At 35.0% G+C, this 15,269-nt stretch overlaps 3 protein-coding genes across 3 annotated transcripts in view; 2 read left to right on the top strand and 1 right to left on the bottom strand.

Moving 5' to 3' along the window:
- Positions 1 to 171, bottom strand: part of LOC111706330 (mRNA-capping enzyme) — a 13,467-nt gene extending 13,296 nt beyond the window's left edge. The window contains exon 1 of the mRNA XM_023479176.1: positions 39 to 171. Coding sequence (XP_023334944.1) covers positions 39 to 139 — 101 coding nt within the window. The 5' untranslated portion in view covers positions 140 to 171. The remainder of the gene's footprint in view (positions 1 to 38) is intronic.
- A 2,388-nt stretch (positions 172 to 2,559) lies between these two features.
- On the top strand, positions 2,560 to 6,309 carry LOC111706335 (60S ribosomal protein L6). The gene is made up of 6 exons (XM_023479181.1): positions 2,560 to 2,653; positions 3,229 to 3,324; positions 3,508 to 3,596; positions 4,065 to 4,122; positions 4,375 to 4,521; positions 6,155 to 6,309. The coding sequence occupies exons 1-6, from the start codon at positions 2,591 to 2,593 to the stop codon at positions 6,260 to 6,262; spliced, it is 561 nt and encodes a 186-aa protein (XP_023334949.1). The 5' UTR covers positions 2,560 to 2,590; the 3' UTR covers positions 6,263 to 6,309.
- LOC111706334 (nucleolar protein 58) lies at positions 6,298 to 13,979 on the top strand. The gene is made up of 11 exons (XM_023479180.1): positions 6,298 to 6,701; positions 7,494 to 7,600; positions 7,710 to 7,774; positions 7,982 to 8,111; positions 9,045 to 9,152; positions 9,579 to 9,651; positions 10,040 to 10,152; positions 11,565 to 11,695; positions 12,330 to 12,470; positions 12,901 to 13,018; positions 13,669 to 13,979. Exons 1-11 carry the CDS (start codon positions 6,314 to 6,316, stop codon positions 13,825 to 13,827), a joined length of 1,533 nt encoding a protein of 510 aa, XP_023334948.1. The 5' UTR covers positions 6,298 to 6,313; the 3' UTR covers positions 13,828 to 13,979.
- Positions 13,980 to 15,269: the final 1,290 nt, after the last annotated feature.

The following is a 15,269-nucleotide window of genomic DNA, read 5'->3' as shown; positions in this document are numbered from 1 at the left end:
GGGGGGGGGGGGGGGGGGGGGGGTCCAAAAATCGTTCTCTAGGAATATACCCAAACCTGTTCGCCACCAATGCATCCGACTTCCTTGGACAGTTTAACCAGCGAGGAGGTATAGGACCAGGTCCTGAACCATACCCCATCCTCAAAAATCTGTAAAATGTTAAAATTAAAAATATATTTTCTTTTTAATAGATTTTAAACTTAATATATGCAAAGATATGTCCACAACAAAAATATCGTATTTATGACTTCTGTCAGGAGAGTCAGGAATAGTTTTAAATTACGATTTTTTATTTTTAATGCCTCACAAGCCGTATGATAATCTGCGCAATTCCTTGAATTTTGCCGCGGCAGAAAATAGTTCTTGACAAATTTGATCGTCTTTATTTTACAAAATTTACGTTAAAAAAATTGCCAAAAATAATTAAAAAACAAGTATGCCGTGGCCACAAATTTTAGCTCCCCTTAGCTTATCAAGAAGTCCAAAGTAAGAATTTGTTCACATTTATTTTCAAATTTAAATTTTTTAACAAATTTTGAAAGGAGCGATGAATTTTTTCTCTGATTGTTGTATTTTCTCAATCATTGATCATTTCTCATGTTACACAATGATTTTTAAAAAAATAAGTTTAAACCAATTAACCTTTTCCTTTTTTTCAATCGATATAATGTCCTAATTTTATGTATTTAATCTTTCAGTTTTGTTGTGAAGAAATATTCTTTTAAATGTCGTCTTTGACTAATTTACTGCTAACTGCACGGCAATATCATTACGTGGCCGGACTTGTTCCGCCAGAATTGGAAATCATAAGATCAAATAGTGATTTTTCATCATCTTTAAATAATATTTTGTTAGAATAAAAATGAAAATTTGAAAAAATATTTCTTATTTTAAAATCAGTTTAAATGCTTTGCATTTTATTTTTAAAAATCAAAAAAACATTCTAGCCGCCAAAATATAAAGCCTTGAAACTCGCGAGTGTACACTTTTTGTTTCCTATAAACCATACCAAACCTACAACCTCATTCCACGTGTGGTAACTCGTTGAGCAAGGCACAGAAAACCCAAAATTCTTCAAAAGCACTGTCTTACTAATCTCCAAATATGTAAAGTTATAGATCATGAACCATCTAATTATTAAGCCGATTTATCGTTTAAGTACTGTGCATCATTTAAAGGACGCCAAAGAATCAAATTGGAACCTGTGATTTTTAGAAGAAAATGGCCAAGAACAAGAACAAGGGAAAGCCCCGTAACTACGAACTGGACTCCGGTGTTGTCAGGTTTGTAAGATGTGCATCATGCAGAGGATCTGTTTGAAATTGTCTTTGTAAATTAACGTCTCAAAGCATGGTCTTATGCATTTCATATACAGATTGCCTGATTTTGTAATCTTAGATCAGAGCCGGAATTTTTTCATCCGTACTTTTTGCAAACATATAACATCTCTACTTACTAACGTCCTAAATACGGAGGAATTAAGTACTGTCTAAATGGGATTTTCTACAACATTTAGTGTCCGACCATAAACTGCAACAGCGCGCGACCCCTATAGACTAAAATAAATAGAAAGCTGTTCAATTCACTGCATGTATACATTTTCAGGGATGCTTTTTATTGCATGACTTTCAAAAATATTTAGTTCTCAAGAATTCATGGATTATAATAATTTTCGTAAAATAAAACTACAGATTATTAAATTTTTTATTTAGTTTTTATCAAAATCGGATTAAAATGTGGGGGCTGTCCTAGTATACGATTTTTGGACCCCCCCCCAGCCCCCCCCCTCCTATGGATTTTGTACATGACCATTTATTTTTCAGCAAATTTATTATTATTTATTTCTTTGTTATTTAGGGTTAGGTTAGGTTAAGATACTTTCTGGGCCGAGCGCTGCGGCCACGGGTCAGGTTAGTTAAGACATTTTCTGGGCCGTGCGCTGCGGCTAGGACAGGCTAGGGGGCCGAGCGCTGCGGCCACGGGTTAGGTTAGTTAAGACATTTTCTGGGCCGAGCGCTGCGGCTAGGATGGGCTAGGGGGCCGAGCGCTGCGGCCACGGGTTAGGTTAAGTTAAGAAACTTCCTGTCACACCCATGTACAAAATTGATAGGAGGGGGGGGGGGGCCAAAAATCGTTCACTAGGACAGACCCAATCACTCATTAACGCCGCCAAAATCGGGTTGAGTCGAAACTTCTTTTTAAAAAAAATGATTGGCTCTGGTCTTTAAAAAAAGTTAGACCTTTAACCAATATCTAATTCTCCAATACCTGCTTGGGGTCTATCCTTTAACGATTTTTGGACCCCTCCCCCCACATACTTCCTTTCAATTTTGTAAATGGATCTCATATGTAACACATGGAAATAATGTAAATGTGGCCGCAGCGCCCGGCCCCTTAGCCGGGTCCGTCCTAGTATACGATTTATGGACACCCCCGCCCCCCTTTATGACCTATAATATAAGTAATTTTGTATTATTTAGGGTTAGGTTAGGTTTAATTTTAAGTTTTAAAAAAATTATTTATTCCAGAAAAGCTTCTAAACGTTTTAATCAATTTTTTTACGTAGTTATAACTTAATAAATATCTCAGAATGGTCCGCGTGAAGAAGCTTGGAAACTGCATGGACTACCCAACTGTCGCTAAGCCCGCAAAGGTACATAAAAGGGTTTCTCAACTGGGGACTGGGGGGACACTTGCTTTGCATTTTAGTTAATCGCACATAGTTCACGTATTCACATTTCATTCTTTTCACATTCCTGTCTGCAATTTTAAAATGTGTAATATTTAGAACGTGTTACACACTGCTGAAAACGGATCATGGGTTCAAAACAAAAGTCTTCATTTTGTCTTCGGAATATATCACTACTAAGCTTTAAATTGTGACTTAATCTGTGAGCATCTTCTCTTTGTACAAAATAAAACATACAAAAGTTTATAAACCTTCCCCACACAAAATTTGGGTTCCATCGGTTCGGCCGTTTTGACGTTTATTGGATACAAACAGAAAAACAAACTGCCAGACAAGCTAAATTTATATATAGAATTAATATGCAGTCTCCTGAGTCCTGGTTAATAATCTTAATTTTTCAGAAAATGTCACTTGAAGAAATTGTAGAAATATTTTTTCCAAACATCGCATTATTTTCTAAACTTTCGCGGATGACTTAATGTGTTATTGTTTAATTGTGAAATAAACTGAACTTCGCTTTACAGAATTTATTTGTGTAGAAGCTGCACCAGAGCTGTTTTAAGAGCCATGCCAGGAAGCTGAGGAGCTCCATCACTCCCGGAGTTGTTGCCATCATCCTCGCTGGAGTTCACAAGGTTAGTGTTTCAAGGAACACGAATCTTTTGATTGGGACAGGAGTGAAGTCTCTGTAATTGAGTGGGAGGTTTTTTTAACACAATTCATAAAAAAAAATAACATTAATTTACGATTACACACATGGCCTTTAACTTTCTTGAGTACTAAGAAATTCAACAGATAACATTTTAATCCTGTTATAGGGCAAGCACGTCGTAGTGCTGAAGCAGCTGGAGACTGGTCTTCTCCTGATCACCGGGCCCATGACACTGAACGGTTGCCCAATGAGAAGGTAACAATAAATTTATCCTCTTGAAATCTAGAGTTTAGTTATTTAAATCTTTGTGATTATTTCTTCAATTGAATTGAAATGATTGAACGTTAAAATATTAGCGTGTTTAAACAGAAATAACAGTAGGAAAGGAAAATGGTTTTATTTTCAAGGTTTAATTTTTTGAGCTTCCTGGTCCATTCAAATAGATTGTTCATATGAGAATTATCTACTAGAGTTCAGGATATAATAATCATTACCTCACACGACCCACCTGTTAATAGACATTTAGAGTTGGCAATCGAGGGGTGAACATTTCAATATTAAGTCGACAATATCGTAGCCTTTGAACAGGGGGGGGGGAGGCTGGAATGAAGCCAAGAAGATTTGGTACTAGAATGTATGCTGGGGCGGGGGACTGAAAAATCATGTCAGGGGTTAAAGTTTTCTCTAAAATTTTAAGATAAAGATTATATTGTTGTTCTCTAGGATTAACCAGAAGTTCATCATTGCTACCAAGACCAAGATCGACGTCTCCTCCGTCAAGGTAGATTTTTCGTAAAAATAAACTTCACGTTATTTCACTTGACAGACTACTTAGCGTTGATAAATACAGCTCAGGAAAGAAAAAAGTATGGCTATTTCAGACTAAAACAGCAAATCAAAATCTGGTGTACCAGATATGACGTCCATTTTGGTTTCCTTGTATCCTATCTAAGAAACTTGTTTAGCAATAATATGTTTATGTAGTTTTTAGTAATAAATTAATTAGTAAATTGAAATTTACTTAATTATTGAGGTCCCCGAGAGCATCAACGACGCTTACTTTGCCCGCGTGAAGGCTGAGAACAAGGCTAAGAAGGAAGGAGATATCTTCGAGAAGAAGAAGGTTGAGTATGCTCCTTCTGAGCAGAGGAAGAAGGACCAGGCTGAGGTTGACAAGCAGGTTAAACATCTTTTATTTCAAGTTTGAACATTTTCTCATTGTATAATTGTATAAAAATAACAAACAAGAAAGTTGGCATCTATATATAAATTTGGCTTGTCTGTCTGTTTGTCTGTCTGTCTGTTTGTATCCAATAAACGTTAAAACGGCTGAACCGATCGGGCCCAAATTTTTTGTGGGACATCTAGGGACTCCAGGGAAGGTCTATGAATCATCAAAATTTCAAATATTTGTCTCCATCAAAATTCTATCGTCATTAAAGTTTTTAAAATTTTGAAAATCCGCGAAATTTTTTGTGAAATCCCGCGAATTATTTTTGTTTTGTTTTACGATGTACACAAAGAGAACATGTTCACAATTAATTTAGGAGATGGGTGCGAAGCGCCCTCTAAGGCTAGAAAGAAGGGCGCGAAGCGCCTTGAATTTCTAGTATTTTTAAAATTTGATAAAAATGAAATTTTTGAAATTTTAATCATCCATAATCCTGGGGTCATGTTAGGTATCACAAAATCTTCAGGTCTGATCGGTAAAGCAGTTCATTAGTTTGACGTTTTTTGGATACAGAAAACAGACAGACACGCAAAGTATATAATTACAACGGGGCTGTTGATAAACTTTCCTTAATAGAAATGTTGCTTGCTTGTATCCATAACTAAATCGATTTGGTCCACCAAAAAAATGTGTGTCATCTCGTACGATCGTAGAGAACATGGATGGTTTAATAATGAAATTTAAATTTAAAAATACGTCATGTCAACAAAACATATCTTCGACATTGTAAGTTTTGAATTATGCCAAAGAAATTGCCGCTTGAAACCAACATTCAAACGCATTAATTTTTAAAAGCAGTGCTTAGGATCCATTTAATTATGATCCGGATCCAGGTTATTCTTCAAGATTAATTGAGTTTTTTTTACAAAAAAAAAATCTTTTGTTTATCTCATAGAATAGTTTTAACCTTCCAAATTCTGCTTCAAAATGCTGAACAATTACCTTAAAACACTACTTTAATAATGCCATTTCAACAAAGTTTTTTTACATACAAAAAAATCAGCACCCTGTATATTCTTTTCTGTTAGGCGGGTCCAAACTACATAGTAAATTGTGATTTTTTATTTGTATTATCTCGTGCTTTGTAGTTGAATAAAAATATGAAATATGAATATGAAATATGAATATGAATCCTAAAACCAGTCAGAAATGAGAATTTTTATAATCTCCCTTTTTTCAACCCTTCATATTTGGGTTTACAGCAAGTTGTATATTAAGGTTTGTAACTGTCGATGCGCTCTAATGTGCGAAAATGTTTTCTCATATTATAGACTATATTTATAATTGAGGCGAGATTGACGTCATACAAGTTTTCTATCTATATCTTAGTAGATTTAATTTTCCGTATATTGGAGCGTATCGAGAATAACTAACTTATTATACAAACTTGATGGGCAGGGTACTTCTGGATCAAGAGTGAATTTATTGGGTCAGTGTGATAGCAATAAGGGATCTGTCTTGCATAGGTATATATACAAGACGCATGAATTAAGGTTATTATCATATTTATCACGAGAATTCCAACCATTTCAATGGATATTGTCTTCTGAGATAAAATAAATTATGAATGTACTGTTCCTAGGTGATGGATGCTATCAAGAAGGAGAAGGAAGGAGCTGCCCTGAAGCAGTACATGAGATCTACCTTCGGTTTGTCCAAGGGCCAGTTCCCCCACAAGCTTGTCTTCTAAACCATATTCATGTTCTAGGGGTTTCTAACCAACCATCTTGTTGCAGATAGAATGTTGGTCCTGTTTGAGACCCCGGCGGGGTACGCTATATTCAAACTCCTAGACGAGAAGAAGTTACAACAGTCGGACAATCTTTACGAAGATTTTGAGACTGTTGACTCGGCTAAGAATGTTGTTAAACTGAAAAAATTTCAAAAATTTGAGGACACCACGGAGGCCTTGGCCGCCACGACAGCGGCTGTCGAGGGTAAAATGTCGAAATCCTTGAAGAAAATGTTGAAAAAAATTATTGCTGAGGATGCCCATGAGAGCTTAGCTGTTGCCGACGCTAAACTCGGGAACTCTATCCAGGATAAGATGAACCTAAACTGTGTGTTCGACAGTAAAGTGAGTGAACTTATGCGTTGCATTCGTTCACAGGCATCTGGACTCATCACAGGTAGAACCTCTTTGTTGGATTGGATTGGATTGGATTGGATTGGATTGGATTGGATTGGATTGGATTGGATTGGATTGGATTGGATTGGATTGGATTGGATTGGATTGGATTGGATTGGATTGGATTGGATTGGATTGGATTGGAATCTTGAGTTTCTTTCTTAGATTGAACTTGTGACTAGGCTTTTCTGTCTGAATAATGAAACTTGTGGAAATTTGAATCCAAGGAAGTCGGGGTAATGTTCAAGATTCATGCTTGTGGTTATTTTTTCTGGTTAAGAACACAAGCATGAATCTTGAGCATTACCCCGATTTTTTTTAGATTCAAATTACGCCAATTCTTTTCTGGATTTTCATTTAAGCATGGACCTTGTAAGCAAGACTAAAAACCGATATCGTCGAAGAAATCAGTGTATAGGATCCGGATCCTTTGGATCCTTAAGATTTTGGCTTCTTGGATCCGGATCCGCAGAAATATGCGGATCCACGGATAAAATATAAAATAAAAACGGAGTAAAATATCGACCAAAAACTGAAGAAGAAAAAACTTAATCTCAAATCTAAACTTTAAAAAAAAGAGATTATAAAAAAAATTGTCATTTATGAATGGTTCATCAAGTTAAAAGATAAATATAAGCGAAAAAAATCCGCATCAAAATCAAATGGATTCTAAGCACTGGAAGAAATAAAAAAAAAATATTGAAGATCCTCCCTATTTTACTAGTTAAATTTGCAAACTTTAATTTGACATCGTTCAGGTTCAAGGACTTAATTTTAACTCTGCTCTGTATAGGTGTTGCTGATAAAGATATGGCCGCCATGGAGCTTGGTTTGGCTCATTCCCTCTCCCGGTACAAGCTAAAGTTCTCCCCCGACAAGATCGACACCATGATTGTCCAGGTAAGTTCTCCGACCAGCCTCGTTTAATGATGAAAATTCGTTTAATAGCAAATCGAGAAATCCGCTCACGCGTGATTTTATTTTGCAATAACATTTTCTGAAAATTTAGGCTGTGAATTTGTTGGACGATTTGGACAAAGAGCTGAACAATTATATTATGCGCTGTCGAGAATGGTAATTCTAGCAAACTTTTTATTTCATTGAAAGGGGTTCAGTAAAAAAACATTTGTGTTTTTGTGGTAATTTGGCTTAAATTGTGGTATTTTGGCTTGAATTTTTGTAGTCTTAATAATTTAAAAGTTAAAATGAAGTTTTTATTGGGAACCTTTTTTCTATGAATTGGACAAAGTTTTAAAGGATCTTTGATAATGCTATTATTAGGTATGGATGGCATTTCCCCGAGATGGGAAAGATTATCACAGATAACCTGGCCTATGTGAGGACCGTTGAGCTCATGGGAATGCGCGAGAACGCCAAAAGTATAGATTTATCAGACGTACTTCCTGAAGAGGTGAGAGTTTAAGATTTAGGATTTCCTAGTTAAAACCCAGCTCAGAGCTTATCTTCGAGTCTGTATCCTGAACTAGGATATATCAATATTTCTAGAAAACATATTCTTCAGCTTTCTCTAAAAGCTTCGGAATCTTTTTTAGAAACAATTTTAACAATTATAAGGCAAACTATTGCTGTGAAGTAGGAAAACGTCCTGAGGCCGAATTGAATGAATTTGAGCTGCGGCTCAAATATGGGACGCGGTACAAACACGATTGGTTTCACTTGAAATCGTATTTAATGTTTCTTCGAGATTTGACCCGGTGCTGAATTGGAATCGTTTTTTGGTTGATCAGCGACGCGGTTTTAATTCTTTAAAATCGGACCAAGGCCTGGGGATAAAAGACTGTAATACTATTCAGTTTTCGGGAACGAATTAAAACTTTTATCCTGAATTATTTCCTAGTTAAAACCCAGCTCAGAGCTTATCTTTGAGTCTGTATCCTGAACTGGGATATATCAATATTTCTGGGAAACATATTCTTCAGCTTTCTCTAGAAGCTTCGGAATCTTTTTTAGAAACAATCTGAAAAATTTCAGGCTTTAATCATTGCTGTTCGTTTCTTTTTCTATGACATATTATTAATTGATGTATATTTTCGAATGAGTTCCAATGGACAAGTATTGGAAAACAAATCGTTGAACTGAAGAACTTATTTCCAAGTTAAAACCCAGCTCAGAGCTTATCTTTGAGTCTGTATCCTGAACTAGGATATATCAATATTTCTGGAAATAATATTCTTCAGCTTTCTCTAGAAGCTTCGGAATCTTTTTTAGAAACAATTTGTACTAATCTGATATACACTCAATATTTTATATATCTTAGTTCTTATAACTTCATGGCTTGTTTCCAAGTTCTAAACTGAACTTTTAAAAAAATCTTATTTTCCAGGTTGAAGAGAAGGTGAAGGAAGCTGCTGAGATCTCCATGGGTACTGAGATATCTGAAGAAGATATCACTAATATAAAGCATTTATGTGAGCAGGTTGTCGAAATCCAGGTTAGGCAGGGTTTAGTCGACCCATTTCTTAAATTTTGGATAAATAATTTAAATTCATGAAATGTAAAAATATCTTGAGGTGGAAATTCTACGTTCATCTACAAGGCCTGTATCCACACCACAGCAGAAACCAATTCTTAATGTTAAGATTAATATTTAGAAGTTCTTACTTCATAATTTAGATTATTATTCAAATTAAAATATTTATATGATGAACACAAATCTACACTAGACTTTTTATAAATCGTTATGATTTAGATTAGTCTCTGATGTGCTATATGTCATAGTTACTCTGACCTTAACTTAATATTTCTGCAGTTCTAAAAGACGAAAAGAATTTGATTTGCAGAAAAATTAGTTATCATCTTTATCCAAAAAGAAAAACTGAAATTAATCATGTTATGAAAATAATTAAATATAATTTAGAACTATCGGGCTCAGTTGTATGATTATCTGAAGAACAGAATGATGGCTATTGCACCCAACCTAACTATCCTTGGTGAGTTTAATCAAGTGAACCTTCATGCTAAGATGTCATTGCCAGATTCCCAATGGTACCCTTGACACCTCTATCTGATCAATAATGTGAAAGATATAAGCGTTTTCAAGGTTTAAAATTATTTAATTTTTGATAATCGTTGTATATTTTCCTGTAGTAGAAATGCGCCGCGTTGCTGAACCGTCAAAAACCGGTTCCAATTGAGTGCCGGTTTACTTTAAGAAACGCCAAATACAATTTTAAGCAGAACCAACCATGTTTGAGTTGTGTCGCAATTTGAGACGCGGTTTAAGTTTTTTAAATTCGGCCTGAGAATGATTATGGAGAGAAAACTCTTGAACTTTAACCGAATTAAATTCGACACCATTATTGTGACTCGCATGTTCAGTTGGAGAACTGGTTGGCGCCCGTCTTATATCTCACGCTGGTAGCTTGATCAACCTGGCCAAGCATCCCGCCAGTACTGTACAGATTCTTGGAGCTGAGAAAGCGTTGTTTAAGGTGAGTCATTCGAGGGAGGGGGTGCAGAGCATCCATGAGCCCCGCAAACTTATCTCCGTAGCCTCCTGATTCGCAGAATGGCCTGCCAGCTAACTCCTAGAAAATCAAAATCGTGTCCGAGCCCCTTGCTATGTCTGCCAGAGTAACCAGCTCTGTCTCCACGTTCAGCAAGCCGATATCCAAAAACAAATACTTAACTTTTACATTCACCAAAAGCCTCCTTTTCGACAATATCTCGCATGATCATAAAGTTTTTAATGGTACATAAACAATTTACTGTTGAGATTCAGACTTCTTATTTTGTTTTTCTAAATTTCACAGATTCTTTACGGTGCAGAACTATTCCAGCTTCATATAAAGATAGACAAATTTTAAAATCATTTCGCAGGTGAATCATATATAGAATCTAATTAGACTACCACCAACTCACCAAACAATAGTTTTTGAGAAATACTTAAATTTGTGGTTTAATTGTATTTCAAGTAAGTATTGGTGGTAGTCTAATAAGTTTTGTACATAATACACCTCTGTGTTAAGTGATATAAAATGTGTCTTTCTTTATAAAAAGCTGCAGTAGTTCTGCACATTTGTGTAATTTGGAAAACAAAATAAAAGCCTAAATCTCAAAAATACAATAACAACTTTATTAACATTTTGAGATTTTTTGAAAAAATAGCTTTAGGTGACTGTAAAAGCCAGATATTTGGTTTTGGAAATGTAATTGCCGGACCTGAGATAGTTGGGGAGCCTGGCAGACGTAGTAAGAGGCTCGGAGACTATTTTGTTTGGCTAGGAGTTGGTTTGGAGACCCTTTTACGGATAAGGAGGCTCCGGAGATTAGTTTGTGGGGCTCATGGATGCTCTGCACCCCCTTCATCGTCAATCAGATGAAAAAGAGCAATGCTTCCAATTCCTTTTGTTCTAATTTTAAGCAAGCTTGTTGAATTTTAAATGCCTGTACGTGTTACTTGAAGAATTGAATGTCCGATTTACACTGGTTCACCAAACGCGAAGTCTGATCGCTAATGCACCAGATATCCTTGTTAAAAATTGATTTTTAATTTTGGGTTCCTTTTTAAACTGGAGTACACAGTTGTACGATGATAAGTGACAGGCTTTAATGATACCGTTGTGAATAAGAATGCCCTCCTCTTAACTCACGCAAGTCTCTGAAATGTGTATCTTGGTGTTCTTAAAAAGACATGTATTTTATAGAAGAAAATTAAGTTTAACGCGATGAACTCTTCGTTTTTTAATGATGAATACTACTAGCTCACTAAACCCAATATTCATGTTCGTTTTGAACATTTTGAGTTTGTGTTGTGTTTTGTCATAGTTACTCTGATATCCTACTAAAATATTGATATTTCGAAGTAAACTATGCACATAATCTAATACTTATTGGTGTCTAGGCTCTGAAGACTAAGCATGACACGCCCAAGTATGGTTTAATCTACCACGCCCAGCTTGTTGGTTCAGCTAGTACTAAACTCAAGGGTAAAGTCAGCAGGATGTTAGCTGCCAAAGCTTCTCTAGCTTGCAGGTATTATAGATTTAACATAAGTCTTGTTTCTGTATTTAGACTTAGATATTTAACAACTTTTTTTAACTCCGTACCCCTGAACTTTTGTTGTAGTATTTTACTTAAACATAATGGGGCTTATTTGATTCATTTATGATCCTGTCTGGATATGCAAAAAGCATAAACCCGAATGATTAATCTCGATATCTAATATTCACTGTGGGCAGTTCTAATTTGAGGATCGATAAAATATTGGTCTGTTTAAATCAAAGCTACCTTCAACCCCTGACGATTATCATACGGGATTAATTAACCAAAAATATGCGCATTGATATACATATCTACTAGTTAAGAGTTCCTTGAGCTTATTTTCTTCTTAAACCGTTCTTTCTTGGGTATAGAAGAAAAAAATCAAAAACCGGTTTTTAAAATGAGAGTTCCTCCCGTTTCTGTATATTAATGTTAAATGGCGCGCAAAATTTCAAATTTATCGACTTCATATACACTACTCTGATTGGTTGAGGTTTATAAATTATTTAGAATACAAGTACGGGATTAGAGGATCTAGCATCAATCTCGTATCCACCATTCTAAAGTTTCAACTCTGGCTTTATTATCTTCAAAATCCACACATGATTAAAGATCCGTTGTTCAGGGTTGATGCTCTGGGTGATGAGTCTACTACTGATCTGGGTATGGAGCATAGAGCTAAGGTTGAGAGTAGGATCCGTCAGCTAGAGAGCGGAAATACAACCAGGATCTCGGGAACTGCCAGACAATCAGCTAAATTCGACAAGTAAGCAACTTTAATTACTCAAAAGGTTTTTAGTCTTCATATATGAAGAATAAAAGAAATAAAGGATGGCGAACACAGTACAGAAAGCGTTCGGTGGTTCTAAAATTTTTATTCTTATCTTGGTCTTGTCAAATACAAAATTATTTCTTGTCGCCATAGTAAACTAAATTTTTGAACTTAAAAAAATTATAACATCAAGGGTGAAATTATTGCTTGTTAAGATGTTAACATACTGAAACTGTTAAAAAAAGAAAGTTTGTATCCTGAATGATGAAATTGTTTTGTACGTCAGTCTGATGGGTGCCTAACGGTAACCCGTACATATATAGACCTGAATGAGAAATGCTACCCTGACAAATTTAAAACTAAATTTTTAGAAATATTTTCTATTTTGTGAGCTAACTTGCAGCTCAACTATTGATTGTTCTAGGTATGAGAATAAAAGCGAGGTGTTGGCCTACAAGGCAGCAGCTGATGTCACCCTTCCCAGGAAGAGAGAGGTTGAGGATGAAGATGAGGAACAGAAACCTAAACCCAAGAAAATTAAGGTAGCTCGCGCGTAAAATTTGCAGGTTTTTGTTAAAAGATAAGTTTTCTAGCGTTTTCCTTTCATCACTTTGGGATAAGAACAACCTTAGTGGTCCTCTGTTTTTTACTCGGAACTAATTATTTTACACTGAACATACATTTAATTTTACATCTAGTATAATTTTTACATTTTAATTTCCCGGATTTTCAATTTATACTTTCCAGATTTTTATCTTATCCATCTTTGATTATGAAGCGCTAGAATTCTTTTTTTATATTATGATGAAATTATCTTACACTAGACCCAATATTTCTGTTCGTTTTGAACAGTTGGGTTAAATGATGTGCTTGTCATAGTTACTCTGATATCAAATACGTAGTAAACAAAATTCCAAAACTCTTACTCTTGCTGTATATTTCAGCTCGAGGTTTGATTTTGTGAGATTTGTACACTAAGTGGGATTTTAACTGAATTTAAAACCATTTATGTAAAATGAGAACCACACACTTTTTATCTTGAAATTATCTTTGTCTCGTACATAAATTATATTAAATTCTGTTAGTCTCTTTAAATAGTCAATTAAACTTAAAATTCAACTTTTTCCATTCAAATTTTTTAATGCGTTTTTAATATTTTAACATTAGATCTGATTTTATTTATATTTTAAAGGTGGAAGACGTCGAGGCTGAACCAGAGAAGAAGAAAAAGAAGAAGAAAGACAAGGAGCGGGAGAAGGAAGAACCCGACATGGAAGTTGAGGTTAAGGAAGAGGAGGGAGAGAAGAAAAAGAAAAAGAAGAAGAAATCTAAAACCGAAGGCGATGAATAAATTTGATGTCCTTGTATTAAAGAACTTTCTGGAAGAAATCATGGTTGAATTTGTATTCATTGTGAATATATATTTTAACTATTTTGTTACTGTACCTCTACTCTTATCCAAGGATAATGTTATGAATAAAGTATTTTTTTCTTATTCTTAAATTTTTTTGTTTGAATGATTTAATTGTTATGAAGAAATATGTCTTTACGATTGAAGCTGTAGTTTTTTGAGATACGGTTTACCACGGGTAGGGTGTCGAATCGAAATCCCGCTGCGTGAATGGTTGCGACGTTTCATTACTTTATAAATAAGACAGGCAGCATTAAAATATTCGCGGAATTTTATCTAAATATCAATATTTTAAACTGTTGGACTTGCAAATTTATGCAGTAGATAGAAGCAAATTTCAAATTTTAATTCACTAAATTGATTTGTTACCTGCAAAAATTTCCATAAGGCATAGGACAAAAGCAGAAATTCAAGTATTTCACTAAAAATAATGGATGGTAGTCTTAAGATTCCCACATGATATTTATGGAAAAAAAATATTCTCGTCTATTCAATGAAAGACATTCGTATGTATATATATATATTGCCTATAGTCGGCTGGACCGATTGGGCTGAAATTTTGTGTGGAGTGTGGACACTCGTGGGTGAGGGGGGGGGGGGTGTTGAAGGCTAAAAAAATGATTTTTATCCTCGTGCAACACCGGGCCCCTCAGCTAGTCTTTATATAAAACTGTAAAAGTAAAGGAATTTGTGAAATTTAGAAAACAAAAATAGACTTTAAAATTAAAATTGTTAAATGTTATTGTATCATTTAAACTAGTTAATCATCATGAGAATGAAAGACAAAATGGTGGAAGCTTGATGACGTACTATAGCAACAGAAGCGGAGACGTTTGCGTGTGGATTGGAGGTCTTTCTGCGTATCAGGAGGCTCCGGAGGTCATTTTGCGCGGCTCATGGTGGCCCTGCACCCTGTCTCTCTGTTGAAGGACATTTAGAGAATATTTACGGGACTAATTTTGGTATATTGAGGACTACAGAGAGTAACTGTCCGTTTACTAGAAATCATAGAAATTCTTGTGAAATTGATAAAAAAAAATTTACATAAAAAACTTTGAACAACGTATGCGATTCAAGGAAAAATAAAACATGAAATTGGGTTTTTGAGTTTAAAAATTAGCCACAATTTTTATGAAAAATAGACATCAAATTGACCCCCCCCTCTACTTTCTTATTGTGATAAAAATCTATAACATTTGGTACGTTTTTGGAAAGCCCTTGTACTCTACTTTAATAATCTGCAAAAAAAATTGGCAAATTTGCAAAAATCAAAATATTTATTCCAAAACCTTTTTTTAAAGCAAAAAATGTGCGCAGAAAAATGGCTCAAATTGAAACAAATTATACATTTTTGAAAAACCCTTGACCCAGCAAATTCAAGT

The sequence above is a fragment of the Eurytemora carolleeae genome, unplaced genomic scaffold, assembly GCF_000591075.1.
Source record: "Eurytemora carolleeae unplaced genomic scaffold, Eaff_2.0 scaffold726, whole genome shotgun sequence".
Taxonomy (NCBI): domain Eukaryota; kingdom Metazoa; phylum Arthropoda; class Copepoda; order Calanoida; family Temoridae; genus Eurytemora; species Eurytemora carolleeae.
This window is presented reverse-complemented; position numbering and strand designations above follow the sequence as displayed.

Excerpts from the sequence above, each read along its gene's own strand:
- LOC111706335 (XM_023479181.1), top strand. The coding sequence starts at position 2,591 with ATGGTCCGCGTGAAGAAGCTTGGAAACTGCATGGACTACCCAACTGTC. Across the intron at positions 4,123-4,374 it reads TCGACGTCTCCTCCGTCAAG|GTCCCCGAGAGCATCAACGA; the intron begins GTAGATTTTTCG and ends TTAATTATTGAG. Across the intron at positions 4,522-6,154 it reads AGGCTGAGGTTGACAAGCAG|GTGATGGATGCTATCAAGAA; the intron begins GTTAAACATCTT and ends TACTGTTCCTAG.
- LOC111706334 (XM_023479180.1), top strand. The coding sequence starts at position 6,314 with ATGTTGGTCCTGTTTGAGACCCCGGCGGGGTACGCTATATTCAAACTC. Across the intron at positions 7,775-7,981 it reads ATTATGCGCTGTCGAGAATG|GTATGGATGGCATTTCCCCG; the intron begins GTAATTCTAGCA and ends TGCTATTATTAG. Across the intron at positions 13,019-13,668 it reads CTAAACCCAAGAAAATTAAG|GTGGAAGACGTCGAGGCTGA; the intron begins GTAGCTCGCGCG and ends TATATTTTAAAG.